This window comes from Cotesia glomerata, linkage group LG1 (assembly GCF_020080835.1).
Source record: "Cotesia glomerata isolate CgM1 linkage group LG1, MPM_Cglom_v2.3, whole genome shotgun sequence".
Classification (NCBI taxonomy): Eukaryota; Metazoa; Arthropoda; class Insecta; order Hymenoptera; family Braconidae; genus Cotesia; species Cotesia glomerata.
The window spans coordinates 5,699,133-5,725,441 of record NC_058158.1 but is presented as its reverse complement, the minus strand read 5'-3'; the positions used below and the strand labels follow the sequence as shown (position 1 = coordinate 5,725,441).

Genomic DNA, 26,309 nt, shown 5'->3' with positions numbered 1-26,309 from the left:
TTGACAAATGTCAACAGCAATAAAATTTACAGAAAAGTTTTTATGAATTCTTACTTTAGAATTTGTTTTTATTAATTAGCGAGAAAAAATGCACTTCTAATTAATTTTTTTTAGTAAATGATTCGTAATGATTCAAATGAAGAACTGGAGTAAATCAGTGAAAGGTTTACGCCACAAAATGTAATATGAATTGAGATTGATTGAACTATTATATGGTAAGTTATAGTAACAGTATCATAGTAACAACCGGGGTCGAGAAACAAACACAGATAAAAGTCCTAAACATAACCCCTTGTCTCTGTAACTGGCAATACGAATAGACCCAACCGAGCTACACTTAACTACATAAATATTATATTAGACGTAATATTGCGATTAATATGTGTGTGGCACATAATAATAATGAGCATGCATGGCTCATGAAAGAGCTGGTACCACCTACCAAGCCCGCTTGCGTCTCTTACACACAATGTCCATGGTGCAGTTGCTGCTGCTGAGAGCACCCCACTTTGAATTAACAACCTGCACTTACATGTGTGTATTGTAAGGCATGTTTTAGTCCTTCCACGCTGTCATGTGTTGGTTAAATCCCCACCTGTTGGCGTAATCGAGCCACCAAGAAGGAAGAAGCTGCATAAGCCCTCGCTGGTATAAATTCCCTACGGGTAGCCGGCAAGAGGATACTCATTCGCGGTAGCTACTAAGTTTCGTCTCTTGGCCATTTAAGTCGCTTGTCATTGCATCGTCACGAACTTTGTCGTTTGCTTCACTTATACTTATTTCTTATAATCATGAAAGTTTTCGTGAGTGTCGTTATTTTTATTTATACTTTAATTGGATTAATTTTTTTGCAAAAATAATTTTTTTGTGACAATTATTTTACTTATTAATAAACTAGCTAAAGTTTTTTTTATAAATTCCAAATTAAATTTTTTAATAAACTTCAATTCGAAATAATTTATTTAAAATTTGTATAAAAAGTTTTCCAATTAAAATTAAAACGTTTAATTAAAAAAAAAAAATTAAAACAAGTAAAATTTCAGTTAGCAGTTTTGGCTCTGGCGACAATAGTCAGCGCGCAGGTGAAATATCCTCAATATAATCCAGATTACTATGGACGTCGTTACGCAATTCTTCGACAGAATCACGATCAAAATATCGACGGCTCTTACGCTTACAGGTAAAATTATTTTTTCAATTGAAATATTTGAAATATTACTCCGAACATAATAAAAATAATTTTTGCAATCCATCAATTCTATCGAAACATTACTAGACAATTGTAGATCGGACATAAGATATTATAATGATAATGTGCGAAACAATGGTTAATTAATAACATTTTCTCATGCAATCTATAATCAATCTTCTCTTCCTGCACTCGGCATGAAATAATAAAAATAGTAAATAAATAATTAAATACAGTATCATTGAATAGGTAGTACAGCTACTACTATGTAAAATACATGACACAGCGAAGACAAATTGTCGTAGTCATAGATTGCAATAGGTGTGAAAACGTGATTTGAGTCGCGCGACGACTCGTGTACCGCGAGTGATGAATGAATTGTCTTTCACTTTTATTTATACTGTTCAAGAGAAACTAATTATTCTCTCATTTATTTTCATTACTCGGTTATTTATTGACTTGTTGACGTTTGATTATCCAAATCATCTGAATTGATTTATTTTTTGAATTTAATAAAAAATTTGTTATCATATTATATTTACTATTTTTTTTTTTTTTTTTTTTTTTTTTAGAAAAAATATATGAGATAAAATTGTAAATTTAGCTCAATTCTATCACGATCTTGACATTTATGTTTATGGTAATGCGAGAATCGAAATTAAGAATTGTATAGCTTAATTCATAGCAAACTCGTGTAATTCATATCAAGGGTAAGCGCGTTTTGATGGAAGGTGCGGTACCAACGGGGTGAGAAAAATAAGAATGAAAAATCACACGTAAAAACTAAAGTCAACACCTAGTGTAGGAATAATTAACATTGATGTTAATCATCCCGGGAATCACGGTGAGCTATTGCGTAAAATACAATTACCTTCATTCACTGGCAGCTATTTTTGTATACCTCACTGTTTCTATTTATATTTTTGAAATATTGCAATCAAATTTATTGCACATGAAAGTTCTAATCAATCTTATTTATTTAATTAAATTTTCAATTTTGTTTATTAATTTGAATTTACTATAATTTATTTCAATAACTTTGACAAAATAAAAAAATTTGAATTGATAAAAAATTCGATTTTGTATTGAAAATTGTATCTTACTCGATATTTAATTATTTGTTCAGTAAATTTGTCTTTAAAAAGAAAGTCAATGAAATTGTCAAAAAATTTTAAATAAAAGAATAACTAGCATTTATAAACACTTAGTACTAGTTACGTAATTTTCTACAATCGATTATTAGTCATATATTAAACTAATGTAGAAAAATTTATTAAGAAATAAATATATTCTATTTTCAAGTAATTTATTGATGACTTTTTGTAAAATAATAAATATTAATTTAACATTCATCAAAGTCGAAAATAATTTCTCCACTCTTATACAAATCGAATAATTTTTCTTTTGAAAGTGAAGGTATCATCGTATAAATTCTATTATATCATGATTAATTTTCTGAATAACATTTAAAAAAGTGAATTTATCTGACCGATAGTTACGACACGGAGAATGGTATATCTGTAGCAGAGCAGGGAAGCCGAAAAAACTTGGGCGTGGGAGGAGAAGCCGAAGTTGTAAGAGGTCAATACAGCTACACCGCGCCCGACGGTACACCGATCTTAGTGACTTATGTGGCCGATGAGAATGGATTTCAAGCGGCTGGTGCCCACCTGCCAACACCACCACCCATACCCGCCGCAATCCAGCGAGCCTTAGCCTACAATGCAGCCCATCCCGAGGAAGAGGAGCCTTACAACCGAAGATTCTTTGGGCAGAAAAAGTAATTCGTTTAAAGGAAAAAAAAAGGATTGAGAAAAACTTACAAGAAAAACTTACACAACGACAGAGGCAACGACTCGTTTTCCGTGCTACACATTTCCGTACCACAATAAATTGAATGAATAATTAGGTCGTATGACTGGATAAACGGTCCACTAATATCAGTAACAGTTATTGAGATAGATGCAATCAAATTCGCCGATTACATCGACGGAAAAATTAAATTAAATTTGAAATTGATCTCCGGCTTCCGAGCCGTGATTAAGTTAAATAATTGTAAAAATTAATTGTTTGTTTATATACTTACGAACTATTTATACCCATATATTTATTTTAGTACGGAAATTATAAATAGTACAGGTGATTAGTTGAAACGACTTTCTTCAGCCGCAGTTTAATATTTAATTAGATTTACGGTATGACTCATACATTCTTCCATCTCTATTATACTCCGCTATGCTTGCATACTCCATCTATAACGAGACTTTTACGCATAATCTCATGCAGTCATCTTCATCAATTGCACATATAAAAAAAAATATAACTGGCGATCAACGGCATTTAATAAAATTAAATATATTGAGAAAAAAAATACAATTAAAATTATAATATTGACTTCAGTTGTGCAATCAATTTTTTAATACACATATACATATATTATTTGAGAAATATTAACGAAATATGATGATATCTAATATCATAATTCGCGCTAGATATATAACAGATTATATTTTTCTATGTAATGAAAATTCGATGTCACTTATTATGTTATAAATAAATAAATAAATAAATATACAATAACAACAGATCTTACAAATAGTTATTATAGTCGAATAGTTATTTTTCTTAAACGGATATTGATTTGTTTTCAATATTGCAGGTTATTTTTAGTTCAAATTGACTAAGCTTCAGAGAATATCGCTGTATTGAATATATAATTAGATAAGAATTGTAAAGATGCATTGATAACACAGAAAAGTTAGAATAGATTCACAATAAATATTACTTACCATAAAAAATGAAGCTATTCACAAAAATCGATTAGAAAAAAATTTATAACGCTAAAATAATATGATAAACTGAGATTTTTCTATCTGATAGTTTTATACCCAAAAATTTTGAACCAGCCTGCGTACGAACTCATCTATTTTTCGAACAAATTTATCTCCAACACCTTTATCCATGAAGTTCATACCCACAAATTTAAATTTGATCGCGAAAATTTTTATAACTTTCTAAAGTTCGTCTTATAGAAGTTACTACTCTATCGATAAGAGCGTTAAAGTCATGCCAAATGAATATAGAGGCCGTACCTATACGCAGCATTGATTTAGAATACTTTATATACGAATAGATACTGTGGATACTTCTCTCGATAGCGACTACAACGATCAATAAATTTTATGAATAAAAGACACCAATCAACTACTTGATTTAATTTTTTTTCTTTTTCTATAAAATAAAAACTCTCTCCACCTACGCCTACCACCATTAAACGTCGGATTAAACCTCGAATTTCAATTCGACTACAAATCCAACTCTTCATCAAGTGTGTAAATGTTTAATATATATAGACTGTATTATCCTAAAGACATAACATCCTATGTACTTTTTTAACGAACACTACAATTATCAGAAACAGGACAATTATGCCATTGATCTAATAGACATAAGCAGTTTTAATAAGCCATTACACGGAAAGAAATACATTGCGGATATCCCTATGTCGTTGTATTGCATTGCTATAAGCCCTATGCATATAGGATTATCTACTATACTGTATGGTACCAAAATCTTTGCGTCTATTACACGGGCGCATAGGAGGCTTGACGTGACAGCATTGCCGCCAGCCCCATAGTGCATCGCAGATGTCGCAATGCTAATAAATATTTGTTAACAGGTAATAAATATTTATTAACAGTTAATAAGTAATTTGTTTAGTACAATTTATTAACTGTTAAAAATATTTATTAATGGTTAATGAACATTTGTTAACTGTTAACGAATATTTATTTAGAATAAAAAGTAAAAATAGCAATTTCCTTTTGACACTTTTTATAACCCTATAGCTGGAATACATGATAATAATTAAATTCACTAAATAAATTAACGTTTTTAATATTTAAAAATATAAAAGATAAGTATGAGCTATGATAAAATTTGGTATTTTATAATAAATGTTATTATAATGTAATATAATTAATGCAAATAATTTATAAAGATGATTTTTATTTGTAAGCCATCTTTTCTTTATATCATATGACATTGCAAATTGAGAGCGAAACAAATTCACTCTACAAAATATTTACTAATTGTTAATAAATATTTCTTAACTATTAATAAATACTTATTAACTATTAACAAATGTACTTTCCACCCAAATAGATATTTATTTAATGTTAAAAAATATTTATTAAAATTTAATAAATTAAATAATTGTCTTCAAATAAATTAAATTATTAACAGTTAATAAATCCTTCTATCAGTGCATAACCTATTCAATTAATTAAACTAATTTTGTTACTACTCTAATATCAGCATAAGAGATATAACAATAACGGATAGACTGTTCTGCCAGGAGCATCGTAAATGTCGCCAGTCACTATGGGTCTGACGCCCATAGTGACATTGGCGTATCAGCTATAACTATTGTTGATGTTACTATTCCCACCATAGCCAAATCATCTATGCTGACGATTTTTATATCGAATCAAAATCTTCTAAACCATACAGTATAGTGTTCACACCCATAGTGACATAGTGATATCCGCAATGTATTTCTTTCCGTGTAGTAGCTTGAAAGAATAAGAATACCATGATTAATGATCGCCTATTACTGGTGGTTAATGAGCATAAAATATGTCTAGATGAGTAATATAGTGAGCTAGGATAGTTAGATGACTTATTGTTATCATAGGTGAAAGATATTTCTGTACAGTCGACATTCGCTAAATACTTTTTCAGCAAGGAAGAACAGAATGAACAAAGTAACATTCCAACCTGATTCCGTAATTTAATCTAAGATCATGAATATTTTTTCGCATATCAATATATCTATCTATAAAATACATGTTCAAGTATTTACTTATATAAATTGACAGAAGGTAACATGAATAAATTCCATTTTTTGACAACGCCTATTGTCTCGTTAAAATCATATTGTATGCATCTTTCGAACTCAAATTAATTCTTCTGACTATACATCAGAATCTATTCTTATCAACTTGACTTTTATGCGCACTATAAATTAATTAATCACCGAGAAGTTTTTAGAATTATTTTACCTAAAGTCACCCATGGTCTGAATTTAAATGGGTGGTCTCACAAATTACTCAACAAGGTTACGCAATAAAAAAAAAAAAAAACTATCTTTTGATTCTTACTATAGCTATCGTTTTCGTTATTATTTTTTTTTTCTCTCGATGCAACGTAATTGTTAATGATGATTTACATCGTTTTTAAGCTCAGTCGATACTAATGAAGTAAAAAAATATTCATTGGTGAGATAGTGTTCGTAAAAAATTAATGTATACTATTCCGATTTATTCTTTATGATTTAATGACAGTTATATTTATGATAACTAACCTGATCCTAAATTTCAGTAATCATAAGTGGTGATATAAATTATCAGGTCGATGAGAGTAACGCGATTATAATAAAATAACATAAAACGCTTAATTAGATTGCTTCATCGTTGTATAATTCTAACTCTCCGATGAATTACCGAGTCTACTATGTCAAGCCGGTTAGCTAATACAATAGTAAAGAATGACGATGAGATTTAATTGATCATCAACTGTCCTTTTGCGTCATTTAAGAAGACTTCGATATGATAATTGGCTGTGTAATTAAACGTGCAAGGATTTATTATATTAAAATAAATGTTACAAAAAGAACTATTCAATTAAACAATTTTCTGCTATTAACATGAAACTTTATTGTTCGAATTTTTTTTCCCCATAGGCATTTAGATTATCATAAAAAATATCTACATAAAAAAACAATGGATATGTTTTAGATTATTCTTTAAAAAATAAATAATTTTAGTGTTTTGTCACGATTATAATTTTAAAATGTTGCGTTAAATATCAAAATTGATATGATCAATAATTTGAATGGGTTAAACAACAATCAAAGAAAACAAGAAAGGCATGTAGTTACTTAAGAAATTATACGAACTCATAGAGGCATGACAACAGACTGGAGAACCGAGTGTAACGAAGCTCCAGATTATAAAGACGGGCGGTATGGCTCGAAAGTAAAGTCGTTTGAACCCGGGTCTGACCTTTCTCATTTTACGGGCACGAGGTGCCTCATCCATTATTATGATCATCTGCGTCACAATCATAATAATAACCATATCACTACAACTATAACTAACTACTGTTTTTTTGTTTTTACGGTCTTACTCCACACTAGCTGTAACATCCTCGCAATATCTCTCCTATTTTTTTTATTTCATTTCTATACTATACTAAGCTATACATATATGTAGCAAAAGGAATCAGTGCACAAGGAAACATTGCTCGTTTTAAATAGCAGAGTAAGGTTTCTTATATAGTTAACCGTACATACAGGTTGTGTTAATTACTAATTGCATACTCTAGTGGTGAAAAGGTGGTGAAATTATTCCCGATTATTAAAAAAATTTTTTAACGTTTGAAAATATTCATGAGGAGAAATTTCAATCTATGGAGATTTTTAACTTCCCGCTACAAAAATCGAAGATTTTCAAAAATCGGGAAGTTATTGTTTTCACCCCGTTTTGCAAAAATCGAGTTTTCATCAGATCTCGACGTTTGAAGGTCACAGGAAGCTTCCCTGACTATCCCCGCGAGGTTGTCACGGCGTCTGTATGTATGTATCTATGTGTGTGTGTGTGTGTGTGTGTGTGTGTGTGTGTGTGTGTGTGTGTGTGTGTGTGTGTGTGTGTGTGTGTGTGTGTGTGTGTGTGTGTGTGTGTGTGTGTGTGTGTGTGTGTGTGTGAAAGTATGTGAACCGCTTATAACTTTTGAACGGCTTGACCGATTTCATCGCGGTTGGTGCCATTCGAAAGGGCTTGACCAAACTTAGATTTTGAAAACTATTTGGACCGATTCAGATCAATAGATTTTGAGAAATCTTCAAAAAACTGAAAAAAAAAATTTTTTCAAATGTGATTTTTTTGGAATAACTTTTAAACGGCTTAATAGTTCAATTCCAAAAACTAATCAGCTCTTAACCTCAAAAAACCACGTCGATCGCCACCAGTCCGGTCAAAATCGGTTGATTCATTCGAGAGATATCGTGAACGAAAGAAAACCGAAAAAAGTGTTTTTTCGGAATAACTCCAAAATTCCTAGCGCGATCAATTCAAAATTTAAGATTCTTTGTGAGGCTTGAAAAACTGCGTCGAATGCTTCTAACCGCGTAAAAATCGGTTTATTCATTCAAAAGTTATTGTGGTTTAAAAATTCAAAAAATAGTGTCTTATCAAATCTCTATCAGACTTTTGAGCTCGGAGAGCACAAAATAACCCATAAATTGTATTTTTAAGTTCGAAGAGCTCAAAAACGTCATTCGTGCAATTTTAAGCGCCTAAGTATGAAATTAGCGGGAAGTTGCAGGGATGGCCTTCAGGGTCAACCGTTTTCCTAATTTTTTTTGGATCGATTTATGTATTATTTTGAGCTCTCCGAGCTTGGAGAGATAGCTTTTCTATGCTTCTTCGAGCTCAAAAGTCTAAAAATTATACTATCTCATCAAAAACGATCCGAAAAGAAATGTTATGTGAACTTATGCAAAATTATGTAAAGTTATGTGAAGTTATGTGGAAAAAACACTTGAACGAATTGATTGAAATTATGTGAAATTATGTGAAATTATGTGAAGTTATGTGCAGAATACACTTTTCGGTTTTCTTTCGTTCATGATATCTCTTAAACGAACTGGCTGAAATTATGTGAAGTTATGTGCAGAAAACACTTTTCGGTTTTCTTTCGTTTATGATATCTCTTGAACGAATTGACTGCACTGATAGAAGGATTTATTTGTATTAAATAATATTTGTTAATAGCTAACAAATCATTTATTAGAGACCATTTTTTAATGTTAAATAAATATTTCTTAGTATTCAAAATGATTTGTTTGTATTCAATAAATCTGATATTCATTTATTAAGTATTAATAAATCTTTTTAAATACTAAGAAATATTTGTTAAGGCCTAACAAATGGCTTCTAATAAATGATTTGTTAAATATTAACAATTCTTTTTAACTATAAACAAATCTATTAGTGTGAAGTTATGTGAAATTAAATTCTATGTCAAAAGTATAGAAAGACTATCTCTTTGAGCTTGGAGAGCTCAAAATAAAACATAAGTTGTTTTTTTGAGCTCGAAGAGCAATTATTAGTGCAATTTTAAGCGCCTAGGTATGTAAGTGGCGGGAAGTTGCAGGGATGGCCTTCAGGGTCAACCGTTTGTCTAATTTTTTTTTATTAATTAGATGAAACTAATCATTCATAATCGTGTTATGTAATTATATAGAAAAGTTTACTAATGTAATAACTTAAGCTTAAATTTTGAAAATAAATCCAGAAATGTAAATTTATAATTTTGTAATAATATAATACGATATTATCAAGCGATCAATCTAATTAAATTAGGCATTTTAGTCAAATAACTGTCAACTTATGCAACAGCCAATGATTAGTGTAGGCGAAGTACGAGCAACCTATAATATGAAATGCGTGTTATAAATAAGCTACAGGTTGCATCCTATCCTATATATTTATATATTTCATTTCGATTTTTATATCTCATTGTCTGAAGATAGTAAAACGCGAGTTCCTGCTTGAACAGATTTACTCCCTCAGGCAATTGCTGATTGCGCATGAAAAGTTCAGTCCAAACATTTAAATATGAATTATGGGAATTCTTTACTTCTATTAGTACTTTGTATGTAATTCTATGATATCCTTTCATATTGTAGTTACGGAGAATTAATTTTTTCGTTACGAAGAAATTTATTTTTTAATTTAAAGTCAGCTAAATGACCTCGGACTTGAGGTAATTAATATATCAAAATCCGAGAATTTTTGCAAACATTGCCTATTTTAGTTTCTCTAATGTATATCGTCCACATAATTTTTAATGCTGTTTCCATTTTTATCTGATCATCAGACATATAAATGGTATATTATAAAAAAAAAAAAAAAAAAAAAAAAAGTATTCAAATGACGATTCATTATTTTTAGCAAGTCAAGAATTAAAAAATTAAAATGAATTCAGAATTATAAGTTTGTAAAACGATCAAAGTAATTAAAAATTAAATTTGCTAAACTGTGTTGCAATTTTTTATAAAAAAAAAGAAAAAATCTGAAAAGATAAAAACACAAACATAAATTTCAAATATGGAACATAAAATTGTCTTATACATAGTCAAATATTAATGTCGGATTTTTGAACAGTTTATTCAAAAATTGGTGAGTTCTTTCAATTTGAAAGAAACTAGAGGGTAGTAAGGGTGGTCTGAGGGTCAATGCAATCAAAAACTCAACTAAAATTCTATGTATGTAAATATTTGTGATTTTCGACTTTTTAACATACTTTAATTACCCGTTTAAAAAAATTAAAAAATTGTTGCGAACTAAAACTTGAAAAAAAGAAACCCTATACACAAGCATGAAATTCTGAAAATAAAATTAAAAAAAAAACTACAGCTAATGTATTGATGAAAATGATTTTTGAAAAAATTAAATATAATATGTATTATTTTGTGAAAATTAAAAACTGAAAAATTTGTTTAACCATTCTAGAGTCGTCTTATTTGAATTTCACGGAATGTTTGATACTAAAGATACTTTATCGGAAAGAAAATTCAACAGACTATGGGCAAAATAGGAAAAATATATCCAGCTAATTATAAAGAATTTCAACCTTTATAATAGACAATAAAAAATGCATAAATAATAATGATATAAGTAGTCACTTACATTCGCTGTCTTCTCTCTTGTACTAATCACCTACCCTTGGTACGGACACGTGTCTGAAAAATAATAGATACCTGTCAGTTTATGTCAAGGAGAACATACATCAATACATTTTGAGAACATATAAAAAATGTTAAACATAAGTACGGCATAGTATTGTTGATATTTCCTTAAGTAAATAAGCAATATTTCAAAGTATAACCTTATGATCTAGAGTCGGGAGGGATCGCGGGAGTATACAGTTTAAAGTAGTGGCAAATAAAAGGAAGAGTGGCAAGAACACGATGGAGTGGGGTATGTTAGGTCTTAGAACAACTGATCTTTACACGAGAAGGTGCCTGATTCACAGACACAAACATGAACGACAATCATCATCATCGCTTTTATCATCACCACGGTTAGGCGTTCACACACACTAAGAGTGGTAAAATTACAGATCTAGTGAGCCCGTGCACGAGAATGGGAAGGGAAAGATCGGAACGTTTTCGTATAAATGCTGGCGGTGCTCCTCTTCGAGATGCAGATTCTATCTTACCAATTAGAGTTTACGGAGCTACAACGCTATGAAGTTTTTAGTGAGTGTGGTGTCTGATTTATTTATGGATATAAAAAGTTTATTGGACATTAAAAATTTTTTCTAGTCCTTAATTATTTCTAAGACAAAGTGTTTTGTGTGATTACAGATCATTAGCTTTGCCATTCTTGGCTGCGCATTCGCTCAATTCAGCGGTAATTATCGGCCTTATCAAAGACCTGGTGCTCCGAGACCGATTCCCCAACCACAATTTCAGCCTCAGTTTCAACCTCAGCAGCCTCAATATCAACCACAAGGACAATTTAGGTAATTTAAAAATTTTCATACCAAAAAAATAATCTTATGCATAAAATAAAATTCTAATCAATTTTAAATAATTTAGTCCAAGTGGGCCGACAATTCCAATTCGTAGTCAAACTCAAGACTCATCACCTGATGGCTCATATCAATTCAGTTATGAAACTGACAACGGAATTTCAGTGTCTGAAAGTGGAAGTCCCAAAGGAGCACCAACTCCCGAAGGACAAGCTGAAGTAATATAAATGAAATTTTTATAAAAAATTATATATTTTATCCGCATTAATTATTAAAATATTATATGCATTAAATAAAAACATAATTCTATTTTGTAGATCGTTCAAGGACGGTACTCTTACGTAGCCCCTGACGGCACGCCAATAACCGTTGAGTATTACGCAGATGAAACTGGATTTCACGCAACAGGTAATCATATTCCGACTCCACCCCCGATCCCAGAAGCGATTCAACGCGCAATTGCTTCACTTCCACCCAGCAATGAAGGCCAGTACCAAGAGGAGCAGTACAATAACCGCCTGTTTAATCAGAACATAGGTGGACCATTCCGTAAATTCTAATAATCAACATCCTGTAATAATTAATTATCTTACTCAATCTTAAACACACTTAAAGCACGATCATCAGTATATATATCATGTGAATAATATACTTTTTATCAAATTATGTTTTAAATTTTGTTACCCATTAACCTGTGATTAATTCTATCATAAATATGTAACGTATATATATTGTATTTTTTGTATTGTTGTTCTAATTGAGACAAAGGATTATAATGCAAATAAATAATATTGCAATAAAAATAATTCATTTCTAAAACATTATTTTGAAAATCTTTCCAAGAACTTTTCTCAATTCATTTGAAAATGACAGATTACAGGTATTGTACCTGTCTGAGCTAGTTGAAGGAGCGACAACAACCTTGCAGTAAAATGAAAAATTTTGACAATGATAAAAACTCAATGACGGTTTAACAAACTCAGATTAAAAAGCTAATGCAAGAATTTCCATATTGAATGGTTATTGTCTGACAACTAAATATTTTTATAATAAAATAATATTCAACTATAAATATTTACTGTAATAATTTTTATGGTAATAAATAAAAATCTTATATGTAGATATTCTAATTTTTTCTGTGAAACTCTCACTTTCCAAGTATTTAATTTCCATATCTAAAGATATTTCAAAAACAAAGATAATAGAAATAAAATAATCTTTTGCAAAGCGATAAACAAATCGGCTTGCAGAAAATCTTAATTATGCAATCAAAATGTTGGTATGAGTAATATTTCGAAATTGATAATTGAATGTAGAGATGAGTCTAATTATACGATTAAAATTATATTGTTAAATCACTTGGATTGATTTTTCATTAAATGTCTTTACAAACCTCTACCAATTAGATAGTAATTATCGTATAAATTAATTATCTAATACTTTGTAATGATTCTTAGATTGTTAATGGATATATGCTAGCGAAATGTAAGTAATAAAATTTTAATTCATTTTGAATATTTATTACGATGAAAAGTAATAAATTACAAAAAGAAAATATACATATTTTCAAAGCATAAAAAGGTTAAACTTAGATCTGAAATTTATAAAAGGAAATATTTTATATAATCATTTTTGAGAGTTACGTAGAAATTGCGAATTACTATTTTAGAAAATTATCATTGTTAAATATACTTCTCAAAAAAAAAAATTTAATTTGATAATTATATATATTTCAAAAATCAATAAATCAGATAGCAGACGTTCTAATTGAAGCAACCAAAAAATTATATTACATAATCCCGCGATCGGTAATTCATTTCTTATAATCGTGACATAATCTTTCCAACACAGATTCCCTGCTTCAAGATCCCACTAATAAATAAATATCGATGTACCTATCGCCATCATAAAAGTAAATTTAGCAGGTCAGAGAATAATCAACTGGCTAGTCAGCAGGTCACTCATCGGCACTTATGATTAATGTTAGCTTTCCTTCTTGAAGCAATTATTGGCTGTTTGTATAAGTTACATATATCTATATGGACATGGATAGTACATTTTTCATAGCTCTACCCCTATATATAGTTACAAAGTTATATATTATAGTAACTACTCGATACTTAGCTACTGCACGTCGATGTTCAAAATCACGTTAGATGATTCATCTAACGGGTAAATAGTGGATCCAGACAAAGGACCACTGTTGGTTGTATTATATTTGATCCCTCGAAAATGTCAGTAAGCTACTCAATTATATACATCTTAAGATTATACTAAATAGAATGACTCACGCAATTCAGACCTTTTAAAATAATTATCAAATTATAATAACAATCAAGAATACCATTTAATTATTTTTATAATAGCTAACTCGCGGAAAAATAATAATTGTTAATATTATTATCTTTATCGATTGTATCTGATGGTATTTTCAAGAATATATTGTTAAGATAAATGATAATTTTAATGATGGAATTATTTAGAGCTCTGAAATTATTCCAAACAATACAATTTAAATTGAAAGAAAAAATCTATATATCAATTGGCATTTTAATTAATTTTCTGTAAAATAAAATAATCGTTGATGATGGTAATAATTAAAAATAATTTCATTAAAGTGTAAATATTTAATTATAAATTATAAAAAAATCTATGATGAAATTAATCGATTTTAAAGTAATAAAGTTAGAGAACCGACTCATCCTGGTGAGGCGTAAGAAGGCGTAGCATTACCACGTCAGTAAAAGTGATAGTAAGTATAATATCGTTCGGAATATACGAAATAGCCTATTGGGGATGTGCTAGTGGCATTTGCCATGCCCTGGCATCTCAGACACTTCATTGCAGTGGAGGATTAATATAAACGTGAAGGGTTTTTCTCACGCACACAGATACGCTATATACTATATACTATATTTACAACGTTGCTATGTGTAAATGACGTTGCTGATAGATCAAAACTATTTAAAAATAGTTTGTCGCCATCAAATGTCATAACGCGTAACTCGGTCAATAGATCGGTTGGCATATTTAAAGTTATTGTTATTCATTATTCTTTGTTCAGTTGATTCGAATAGCAAGCTTGGGGCGTATTACACTTGCAATAGATGCGCAATCCACTGATCTGATGGAAGTCTAATATTCACCGGCACCAACAGACAATGGAATAGCAGTTGAGGTAAGGCAACTGCAATAAAAGTTGGCGCTCTCACGATGCTCTGCTATTAAAACTAGTTAATTATTGTGGAAATACCACACCTTTAATGGGCTAATACTTATTATTCTGTTTAATTAATGGAGTATCGTTATTTTAATTGTTGTATGAATTTGTTATTTTATGTATAAGGAATTTTTGACTTTTTAAGTCAAATTTTATGATCACTTGCTTTGCGCTAATATCAATGTTAATAATTTTTCATTTTTTTCATATTGCATCGACCAGCAATTACATAAGGATGAAAATTATCTGAAGAGTATACAGGGATTCTTATCAGCCGTAATAATATTTTATTGTGCCGATTAATGAACAAAAAACTTTATATTTCATATTATCGAAGTTAAAAACTTTTTAGTAACAAATAAATAAGATACTTTTGATTTTCAACAATGCAAATTATTTTTTGCTAGTCTTTTGTTACACATCAATCAATGCAAAAAAATATCATCATAAAAAACTTTTTTAATTAATCATCTCTCAGTTGTCAAGAGCAAAAAAAAATTGGGTAAATGCATAAAAATATTTAAATATATATTATTTCTATTGGTAAAATCTTTGATTGACAAAGTATATATTTTTGCTTAATTACTAATTAATTAATTTTTTGTAGTGGTAATTGATCGAATAGACTAAGTTTAATTAAATTCAAACGTAAAATTTTCAAGATGTCGCTACTATCTCGATGTAGCGCAATAAATTTCAAAGAAATAGTAATCGTAATTCTTTTATCAAAAGTCATATCAAATTTTATAGTCAATTCAAAAAAAGAATTCTTTAAGTTCATTTCAACGAAAAAAAAATTTTTTTTACTGAAAATGAAAACAAATTACCTCGAACAATTGATGAATGAAAAAGAAGTCATGAGTCGATAATCAGGATTCAGCATCTCCACTGCTGATCCCACAAGAATGCATCGCTGTACATAAAATTTTTCATGCCTAAAAAAATCTATAAAATTATTTCTGGCTTTTTCTTCTGCTATTTTTCTACAAACTCGATTTAAAAAAGACGCGTTTTAATTTTTAATACTCCGAATTACGTTTATTTCATGTCCAGTGTCGACATCAGCTAACAACAATGTCGTGTCAATAATTTTAACGGGATTCAAATCTATAATACCGAATAATTTCATGTACGTAATTATGTACTCGAGCTTTCTAAGTTTTATTTTACCTATAATTGAATTTAAATCAATAAAAAATGATTAGAACTGTACAAAAAAGTGATAAATGCCGGTTCGCCGTAAGCTGCGGAGCGCTGGAGGGAAGAAGCAACCGTTGTGTCTCGACGCAGACTTGAATGCGCAGTAGCAAGAGCAAGAGAATCGCGCACCATCTAGTGGCTGTTTCTAGCCATGCGCGCGCGCGCATATTCAAAAAGTACATGTCTGTTATTTTATTTTTAAACATAAATAAAATTATCGTAAATTATTTAAATAAAAATTATTATTTTTAATTATTTATTTTAAATTATTTATATATTTATTAGTTAATTATTTCAATAAGACCCAAAAATAAATTATAAATTCTCTAGCGCATATAAATTTATTTTCAATCATAAAAACAGTAATTTCTCTTTAGTTTATTCAATCAACATTATTTTTATAAAAATTTTGTTAAATTATATTTATTTTTTTATAATTCAATATTTAAAATATGATGCATTTTATTTACAGGTACAACAGAAGCCCGCTAGCGCTTTTGTCGCTTATTTTAAAAAGATGGCACTTCAGTCGCATCATTTGTGCTAGTAATGGTCGTCCGTCAATTTTACTAGTAACGAAATAAATACCCAACCTCAATCGTTAAAGCCATCCATAGTGTTTGTTAACAAAGATATCATTTTAATTATTAGTAATTTTTAGTAAAGTTAGTCTGGAAAAATGCCAGATCATTTGGGAGATGATATGAGAAAAATTAAAGAGGAGGAAAAAGAAGAGAAAGAGATTAAATGTAAGTTATTTAATTTTCAATCCAGTTACAATTAATAAAATGTTCTATTTCATTTTCCAGCTCTTGACGAAGGCGATATTCAATTATTGAAGACTTATGTAAGTAAAAAAAAAAATATTCACCTATCAAATAAATTATATATATATATCAAAAAATAAAAAATAATTTTTTTTCTTAGGGTCAAGGGCAGTACACAAAGTCTATCAAAGGAGTAGAGGAAGACATTCAGACAATTATTAAAAGAGTAAATGAATTGACTGGAATTAAAGAGTCAGACACTGGGTTGGCTCCTCCAGCTCTGTGGGACTTGGCAGCAGATAAACAAACCCTGCAAAATGAACAACCATTACAAGTTGCCCGCTGTACAAAAATCATCAACGCGGACTCTGATGATCCAAAGTACATCATCAATGTGAAACAGTTTGCCAAGTTCGTTGTTGATCTCGCGGACTCGGTAGCACCTACTGACATTGAGGAAGGAATGAGAGTCGGAGTTGATAGGAATAAGTACCAAATTCATATCCCACTGCCTCCCAAGATCGATTCTACTGTCACCATGATGCAGGTTGAAGAAAAACCTGATGTCACTTACAGTGACGTTGGTGGATGCAAAGAACAAATCGAAAAACTACGAGAAGTTGTCGAAACACCCTTGTTACACGTAATTATTTTTTATTGAAACAGTTTTATTCTCAATATTATCAAATCATTAGATTGTAAATTATAAATATGCACTTTTTATTTATTAGCCGGAGAAATTTGTCAACTTGGGTATTGAACCACCAAAAGGAGTTTTATTATTCGGCCCACCTGGTACCGGTAAAACTTTGTGTGCTCGTGCTGTTGCTAATCGAACCGATGCTTGTTTCATTCGTGTCATTGGTTCAGAATTGGTTCAAAAATATGTTGGAGAGGTTTGTTGATTTTTTTATCGTTAAAAATTTACTTAAAAAATCGCTACTGGAAAATTTTTAATTCCACAAAAAAATTGAAACTTCTCGCATGAAAGAAAATAATAAATTAAATAGAAAAAAAAATTCTTCGAAATTTTAATGACAAATTATAACTTGAAAAAAATGTTGTTACCCTGATAGCCACCGTAACTCAAACTTTTATTTAGTCTACTACCGAAATTTGTAGCCAACTTGATGAAAAGAGTTTGCAAATCAAACGGTTTTAGTTAAGTTTTCTATAAGTTACTCAATTTGACGTCAAGACTTACATTGCAAGTATTGTAGTAAAGTTGAAAGGAAATTTGACCAAAAGTTTGGTGTTAATTTGTATTCAAATTGCGACCATAGATTTTCGTCAATTTTTTTACAACTGTTGTACTGTAAAGAATTACCACAAACTTGATGTTAAGTTAATTGTAACTGTTAAAATCCAACTATTTTTTAAAAAAAAAGCGTGACTATCAGGGTAGCAATTTATTTCAACTAGAAAAAATGAATTAATTATTATTAATTTTATTTAGGGAGCTAGAATGGTAAGAGAATTATTCGAAATGGCAAGAAGTAAAAAAGCTTGTTTAATATTCTTCGACGAAATTGATGCTATCGGAGGTGCTCGATTTGACGATGGGGCTGGTGGTGATAATGAAGTCCAACGTACTATGTTGGAGCTTATTAATCAACTTGATGGGTGAGTCTATCAATAATCTATTTTTATTTACGTTTACAATATATAAATTAATTGCAATAATTGATTGATTGATATAAAAATAATAAAATTTTTCCTCTTGTAGTTTTGATCCACGAGGAAACATCAAAGTACTGATGGCGACCAACCGACCGGACACTTTGGATCCAGCGCTCATGCGTCCCGGTCGTCTGGACAGAAAAGTTGAATTTGGTCTTCCTGACTTGGAGGGCCGGACCCACATCTTCAAGATCCACGCTCGCTCTATGAGTGTAGAACGTGACATCAGATTTGAACTTCTTGCACGTCTTTGTCCTAACAGTACTGGAGCTGAAATCAGGTCGGTTTGCACAGAAGCTGGAATGTACGCGATCCGTGCCAGACGTAAGGTAGCCACCGAAAAAGACTTCCTCGATGCCGTCAGCAAGGTTATCAAGTCCTATGCAAAATTCTCCGCTACTCCTAAATATATGACTTACAACTAAACATTTACAAAAAAAAATACATAATTATCATAATTAATATTATTTAGCTCTTTTTTTTTATTTTCAATTTTTGCTATATTATGTGATATTTAATGTCATTTAACGTTTAGTATAACAGTTCACGTAAGTAGTTGATCATTGTTTTTCGAAGTAAACTCCATTTTGATAGGTAAATCTGGTTTATTTATTAATAGAGATACGTTATCAAGCAAACCTCCTTTCCATTTGAAATTATATTCCTTACTTAGCTGTGAAAAAATTAGTTATTTGTTTAATATTAATATTTATGTAAAGTGATGAATAATAATTTATATTTTTTTATTTTACCCGTAAAAGAACCATTTGAAGGTTTTGCTCAGCTAATCTGCGTGCGATACATGATCTAGGACCGTGTCCAAATGGCAAAACTAGATAAGGATGTACAGAAGCTCCGTTCTTTGTTTTATTTTTATCATCTCGCAACCATCTTTCGGGTAGAAATGAATTTGGGTTGTCAAAGTATTCTGGTAAACGACAAGTAACTTGATTTTGCGTTACCACAATTGTCTGTTGGTAAAAATATTTCCAATCAATTGAGTTGAATAAATTTTTATTTTTAATTTAAAAATAATTTATACTCCTGCGGGTATGTGGAAGTTATTTAAAACAGTATCCACAGCAAGGATGCGCCCAACACCAACAGAAATTGGATTCATACGAAAAGTTTCTTTGATTACAGCCTTGGTGTAAGTCGCATCACGCAGTGTAGCTGCGGTTATCGGAGCATCATCGACTAATAGCCTCGCAGCTTCAGTCTGGAGTTTCTCTAGCACTGTGGGATTATTTCCCAAGTGGAAGAGCGCAAAGGCAAGGCTGTAGCTAGTCTAAAAGTATAATTTAACAAGACATATTTAAATAGTCGCTTTAGATTTAGATTATAAATTTAAATTCATTATTTTTTACTGTGTCGACTCCGGCCAGTAACATGTCGCAGGCCATTCCCACGACGTCTTTTACATCTAAATTTTCGTTTTTTAAATAAATTTCTAACAAAGATTCGTTGGTGGACACTGGTTTATTTTTCATGTCATCTATTTTTTTATTTACCAATTCAATGGCGACTCTAAAAAAATTCAATTATTATTTTGTCTAAATTTATTTTCAGATAAAAAATAATTGAACCTGTTGCGTACTCTTCCATTAATTTTTGGCTCGTACACAATTTTTTGTACAGTGGAGTCTTAAAATATTTCCAAAGTTGAATTCCATTGTCCAATTTCAATATCGCGCTATTGGTCGTCAATGCCGCGTCGATTAATTTTGAACTGCGAGAGTTAACTTGCATCTCTGCTACGGAAAAACTGTTCATCGAGACATCGAATGCGACTAAACACGTTACTAAAAAATTGTTATTAATAAAAAATTAATATTAAATTCAATTAAAGAGTAATTTAATAATCAATTCATTTTTTACAAATGAACGATTAATAGAGCGTAAACAAGTTTACATTCAAGAAAAAGTCGCGATATCAATGATAAAAGGTCATCGTATTTTTTGTCTCCACATAATTTAACAAATTGTCGCACAACATTATCAATTACATTGATATAATTAATAATGTTCTGTGGTTTACTCAACGCCTTTTGAAATTCTTTTCTTATTCGCCACCAGTCTGACCCATTTCTTAAAAAAAAAAAAATTTAATCATCAAAATTAATTAATTATAAATATTGATGCGTATTTAAAAAAACGTAATTACGTGGGCAAAAGACCTCCCGAGTTGTATACATGGCTTCTATCCTTTCGGTATTTAAGAAGCGCTAAATGACTATGTCTCTCTGGATGCTTTCCAGCCTCAGCTTTGAATATTTCTGCAATATCTTCCGGTCGAAATACCCAAACTATATTAACACCGGATACTATTTCTTCCTTAACTAATGGACCGTATTTACTCAATTTTTTGAAACCATTTTTGTGCAATTTGTTAAAATTGTATTCTCCTAGTAATTTTTAATTTGAATTAAATTTAAAAAAATAGTATTAATTTTATTAAAATAAATAATTATTGAATTAACACTACCTATGTAAGGAAGATACTTATACAAAGTGCCAATAATAGGGAGTGATTTTGGTCCAGGAATATCTTCAAATGGACGAGGATTTAATTTAAAACCGGTTGCAGTACATGAGCTGTAATTTTTCGCTCCGCCGAATAATCGCTGACACGAACGATTTAAATGCATCTTCATTAATTTGGATATTACACAACTACACTTTGGAATTCAATCAACTGCTTACTTTCGCGTTTAATAATTTTGCAATAATCTTCGATAAATACGTTAAAAGTTATGAAATATACTATAAAAAGTTTTATATCAGTGTGACTTTGCGGACCTACCGGTTTAAATACTCGGTCTAGAGTGAATTATATTCAAAAACGCCAGGTACCAATGTGCCCCAGAAAAATATGCCTTTGAGATTTTTAAGTGCGATAGTAACATTCTCAACTGATACCATAGACTAGTTTTGATGAGCTAAAATTTGTTAGTCAGCTCCAATTTCCAATAATAATTTTTTTTTAATTTCAATTATATTTATCGCGGTAATTGAGTCATTAAATTACTGATAAAATTTATTTTGATGTCTTGTAAATAAACGCTGAATTTTTTACTAAAATTTCTTCATAAAAAAAAATAAATAAAATAAAAAAGATGTAAACTCATCAAAATTTGAAATATAATATTTAGGTATCATAAATTTTTAAATAATTTTTCAATCGATAAACATACATCAAAATTAATTAGTTATTTATATAAATTTATTTATATTATAGTTATTATTCGAGCACAAAAAAATCTTGAGTTATTTTGATGAGTTTAAATATAAAGTTCAACATGAAATAAAAATTGTTTAAAAATCGTTAATCTATATCGGTAGAGAAGGAAAGGGCCTGAGAGTATAGATTACTTTCCTGGTGTGGTTTCCCCCACGGAGAGACCACGAGGGAAGAACCACTGGAAACCACACACTCAACACTTGGTTAGAGTGTTGAAGTTGCTACAATCCCATAACATTTATATATAAACTAGCCAAACCAAAGCAAACTTGACTCCCACCCGGTACATTGATAACGGTACTCAGTACAACAAGTAATCCTTATGCTTTCGTTGCATTAACAAGATATGTGCAGTGCGATATAACGGGTTTATAAATAATAATCTCTCTATGACAGTTATGCTTGTAAAGTTTTTGTTGTCGAGTATATCTCTCAAGATTTAGTACATAATAATATAAATAATAAGGATCAAATTTAAATACACGAGTGGATCCTATCATGTGGCCGTTTAGCCGTACATGTCAAAGTAAAATACGTCTAGTAGGTAAAACTGTCGTTATCACTGGAGCTAATACTGGGATTGGCAAAGAGACTGCGCGAGATCTTTACAGAAGAGGTACTTTTATTTATTACCATTTTTTATTGTTAAACCTAATAAATAATAATTAATTTTCAAAGATTTGTAATGAATAATTAAATTTATTTGTTATTTAAAAATATGCAGTTTGTTGAATATATTGAAATTTTAATGTCAGTTTTGACTTGAAATAAAATTTTAAAATATTTTTAATTTATTTTTTTAGATTTTTTTAATGATGTATGTGTATTTCATTCTTTAAATGTACAAAAACAACTTATAAAGTACTATCTATTGTACTTTAATGAGTAATTGTATTTAAACTATGAATTATTATTAATTTTCCAATATTCAAGATAAAAAGTTTAAAACGCTTCAATGCTATTGCTAGTACTTTGATTCGCATCACTAACTCACAATTTTTTTTTTTCTAATTACTTTGAGTTGTTTGTAATAAGCAAACTTAATGAGACCGGATAATAAGAATGACCTTGAAAGACGTATGAAATTAACTACCGGTGATTGCGATTGAGTATTGAATTTAATTCTCCATTGATATTCCGATCACGTCTCGCGCTTCTTTTTTACCAAGGCATACTAAGTTACAAAGTACAGATAAAAATACGCAATTTTGATATTATCTAACAAGTAATTAATATTTTTATTCTCGATATCTAGGTGCGAGAGTCATTCTAGCATGCAGAGATGTTGCTAAGGCCAATGCAGCTGTAGAAGAGTTGAAAACTACGCCTCCGTCCAAGTAAGCATTTTTGATTACTCAGTTCCTGTTTCATTATTCCAAAAAAATTTTTAACAGTTGAAATAAAAATTTAATATTTTTATTTTAAGGCCAGACCGCGAACAATTCCAAGGAGACCCAGGTGAATTGGTTGTATGTAAGCTAAATCTTTGCAGTTTAGCAAGTGTACGAGAATGCGCGAAAACTCTGAACGACACCGAGCCGAATATTCACATCCTTATAAACAATGCCGGTGTTATGATGTGTCCGTTTGGAAAAACAGAAGATGGATACGAAACTCAACTTCAGTCTAACCATCTTGGACATTTTTTGCTAACTCTTTTATTGCTTCCGAAAATAAAAAATTCAACTCCAGCACGAATTATAAATGTTTCTTCTATGGCGCACTCTGGTAAACTAAAATAAATTTTTTTTTAATCATCTTAACTTAGATGTCATGGTGATGCTGGTCGGTATGCGGTTTTCATTGATTTTTATTTTAATTTTTTAACTTTAAACTGTTTTTAACACATTAATCGGCGTCACATTCAATAATCATTCATCATTGATGTGTCATCAGCTTTTTAATTTAAGTTGTAATTAATAAAATATTAAAGATTTTTAAATTAGGAAATTTAAAACGGAGCCCAGCAAAACTTTGACATTTTTTTATCAATGGATTTTTTTCTTATAAATCAAGTTCTAGGTGGTGACATTTATTTCGACGATATAAATTTGGAAAAATCTTACACTCCATTAAAAGCTTATGGACAAAGCAAACTGGCTAATATTTTATTTACAACAGAGTTATCTCGTCGTTTAAAAGGTTATTCATTTTTTATAATATCAACAAAAAAATTTTAATTCTCACTAAACCCATTTATAACAAATAATTTAATTTTCAGAAGCCAAAATAGAAGGAATTACAGTTTATTCATTACATCCCGGTGTAATTTCAACGGAATTAGGGCGTCATTTAGACACGGCATTTATCAGAGGAGCTAGAGTCTTTTGGAAATACGTATCGGCTCCATTCATCAAGACTCCGGAACTAGGTGCTCAAACCACCTTGCATTGTGCTTTAGACGAAGCTGCCGGTAAAGAAACCGGAATGTATTACAAGTAAGAACTTTTATTTTATAATCAAAAATTTCTGATCCAAATGTTTAGATTAACGTAATTAATTTTGTTTTATTTTTTAAGGGAATGCGCAGTTACAACTCCATCGGCTAGAGCTAGAGATGCAGAGCTAGCGCAGAAGTTGTGGGATGTAAGCTGTAAAATGGTCGGACTTGAACAGAAAGATAATTTGGCTGAAATGTTGGCTATACTCGCACGCGAAGTGTCAGCTAAATAGATTAATATACTTTTTATAACGTACAAAAGCATTTTCGATACAAATTTTTATATTTTTTTCATAATTTATTCAATTACGAAGCACAAACTTTCATATTTAATTTAATCTAAAATCACTAACTAATCTTTAAATTAATTTTAAAAAATTACTTTAATAACTGCACTAATTACATTATTTTTCACGTACTTTAATTTTTAAATCACGAGTTAATTGTCAAACTCTTAAAATTATAAACATTTTTCCTCGAAAAAACTGTAAACGCTTAATTTCTATAAAGAGAAATATTTTTATGAATCACCTGCTCTATTTTTAAATGATACATAGTTTATTATAAAAAAATATTATTATATTATAAAAGGAGCTTTCAAGTATTGTTAAGAAAACTATTTGTATACAAAAAAAAAATTACTGTACTGTTGAACAATTATTTGAATGAATAAAGGATAAACAAAAATTTTTCACGGAGATTTTTTACTACTTGATTTTTTGAACCCGCATACGTGTACTTAATGATTAATTACATTTTCCAAAGATTCGTGATGTCACTCTTGAAGGAGATAAACATTTCACGCGATGATGATGCACAAGGCATTCTTGAGTTAAGAGAGATTGAAACCGCGGCCACCCAAATCAGAGAAAGATCACGCAAGCTCTAAAGGTTTATGTCATCCTTTTAATCTTTCTCCATTTCTTCTTCTTTTACTTCTTGATCTCAGCTACATTATACTAATACTACAACATGATAGGCTGAGTAGAGAGTAGAAACATTAGCGTCAGCGAGATCTCCGCAGATAATAGTAGAGCATCAGTGAGTGGATAAAAAGGTGAGTCTACTGAAAAGGTAAATTGCACGCGTGCTGACAGTCCGTTTTACATCTTCTCTTGTATGGTAACTAAACACTTTTATATAAAATTACCTTTGAATCATATCTCGGGACTCGCGGCTTAAATTTGAGAACTACGTAATCGACTCCCGTTTATCAGCAAAGGATTTTTTAAGAGTTATAAATAAATTTAAAAAGCTCGTAGGTCACCTACATTCATTTGAAAGACCGTTATTCTACTTCGCAAGTCCTCGCGCATTTAAATAAAAATATTTTTATGTTATCTCACAATCTTAAAGTCAACGAACTATACTTTACGAAGGCGGAAATCTGTTGGTTTTAAAACTGTTATAACCTTTGATTTATGAATTAAGATTGTTAAACATCCAGTTCTACATGACAATCCGTTAAAGAATTTTAATCACCAACAAAAAAGGTAAGTAAGGTTTGTTAGACATCTAGAGATTAAAATTTTTTAAATAAGTTTGTTATAAATTGGAATGAAATAATATAGATAAAATAAAAAATCATTTAACGATCATTCAGATGTAATCAATCTAATTTAAATATATGTAAGTGTACGGTCAATTTAAGATGTCCACTCGTGACGAAAGTACCTTGGGTCACTTTCTCCAGCTGATACAGTCGTCGAAAGTAATGTGATATTATATATCGGCTGGGATCAAGGAGAGAAAGACGATCACCTTGACTTGAATATTTTTGCATCGCACTCTGTTTCCTTGTAAACACTGCCGCCCACAATGAGAGATGAGATGACAATAATAATTGATTATTCAAAGACGAAAATAAAAACAATATGACTGTAAAATTTTTGCATTAGAAAAATTCTAAAAATTATCTTGTTGCATTTTTCGACAAAACAAAACTAAAATTGCTCATACAGAATTTTTGT

At 30.2% G+C, this 26,309-nt stretch overlaps 5 protein-coding genes and 1 long non-coding RNA gene across 7 annotated transcripts in view; 4 read left to right on the top strand and 2 right to left on the bottom strand.

Annotated features, from left to right (window-relative positions):
* The first annotated feature begins 649 nt into the window (after positions 1-649).
* LOC123267766 (endocuticle structural glycoprotein SgAbd-1-like) lies at positions 650-3,774 on the top strand. Its single transcript, XM_044732607.1, has 3 exons — positions 650-803; positions 1,044-1,180; positions 2,685-3,774. Exons 1-3 carry the CDS (start codon positions 792-794, stop codon positions 2,971-2,973), a joined length of 438 nt encoding a protein of 145 aa, XP_044588542.1. The 5' UTR covers positions 650-791; the 3' UTR covers positions 2,974-3,774.
* Positions 3,775-10,921: 7,147 nt separating this feature from the next.
* Positions 10,922-26,309, bottom strand: part of LOC123275344 — a 32,959-nt gene continuing 17,571 nt past the window's right edge. Inside the window, exon 3 of the long non-coding RNA XR_006511666.1 lies at positions 10,922-10,997. This is a non-coding gene — a long non-coding RNA (uncharacterized LOC123275344). The remainder of the gene's footprint in view (positions 10,998-26,309) is intronic.
* LOC123275343 (endocuticle structural glycoprotein ABD-4-like) lies at positions 11,377-12,597 on the top strand. The gene is made up of 4 exons (XM_044743427.1): positions 11,377-11,516; positions 11,625-11,782; positions 11,859-12,009; positions 12,109-12,597. The coding sequence occupies exons 1-4, from the start codon at positions 11,505-11,507 to the stop codon at positions 12,349-12,351; spliced, it is 564 nt and encodes a 187-aa protein (XP_044599362.1). The 5' UTR covers positions 11,377-11,504; the 3' UTR covers positions 12,352-12,597.
* LOC123275339 (26S proteasome regulatory subunit 7) lies at positions 16,749-19,257 on the top strand. Its single transcript, XM_044743422.1, has 6 exons — positions 16,749-16,960; positions 17,021-17,058; positions 17,139-17,621; positions 17,710-17,874; positions 18,435-18,601; positions 18,705-19,257. The coding sequence occupies exons 1-6, from the start codon at positions 16,891-16,893 to the stop codon at positions 19,081-19,083; spliced, it is 1,302 nt and encodes a 433-aa protein (XP_044599357.1). The 5' UTR covers positions 16,749-16,890; the 3' UTR covers positions 19,084-19,257.
* Positions 19,169-23,043, bottom strand: LOC123275338 (cytochrome P450 302a1, mitochondrial). Its single transcript, XM_044743421.1, has 9 exons — positions 22,993-23,043; positions 21,144-21,615; positions 20,823-21,063; positions 20,571-20,746; positions 20,256-20,460; positions 20,026-20,185; positions 19,701-19,946; positions 19,411-19,629; positions 19,169-19,331 (listed from the first exon to the last, which is right to left on the bottom strand). The coding sequence occupies exons 2-9, from the start codon at positions 21,310-21,312 to the stop codon at positions 19,203-19,205; spliced, it is 1,545 nt and encodes a 514-aa protein (XP_044599356.1). The 5' UTR covers positions 21,313-21,615; positions 22,993-23,043; the 3' UTR covers positions 19,169-19,202.
* Positions 22,066-24,586, top strand: LOC123275342 (retinol dehydrogenase 11-like). 2 transcript variants are annotated; one of them, XM_044743425.1, is made up of 6 exons: positions 22,066-22,515; positions 23,155-23,236; positions 23,326-23,627; positions 23,916-24,041; positions 24,121-24,337; positions 24,419-24,586. In XM_044743425.1, the coding sequence occupies exons 1-6, from the start codon at positions 22,398-22,400 to the stop codon at positions 24,570-24,572; spliced, it is 999 nt and encodes a 332-aa protein (XP_044599360.1). In that variant the 5' UTR covers positions 22,066-22,397; the 3' UTR covers positions 24,573-24,586. The 2 variants fall into 2 exon arrangements, with proteins under 2 accessions (XP_044599360.1, XP_044599361.1); XM_044743426.1 differs by having other exon boundaries at positions 22,067-22,515; positions 23,922-24,041.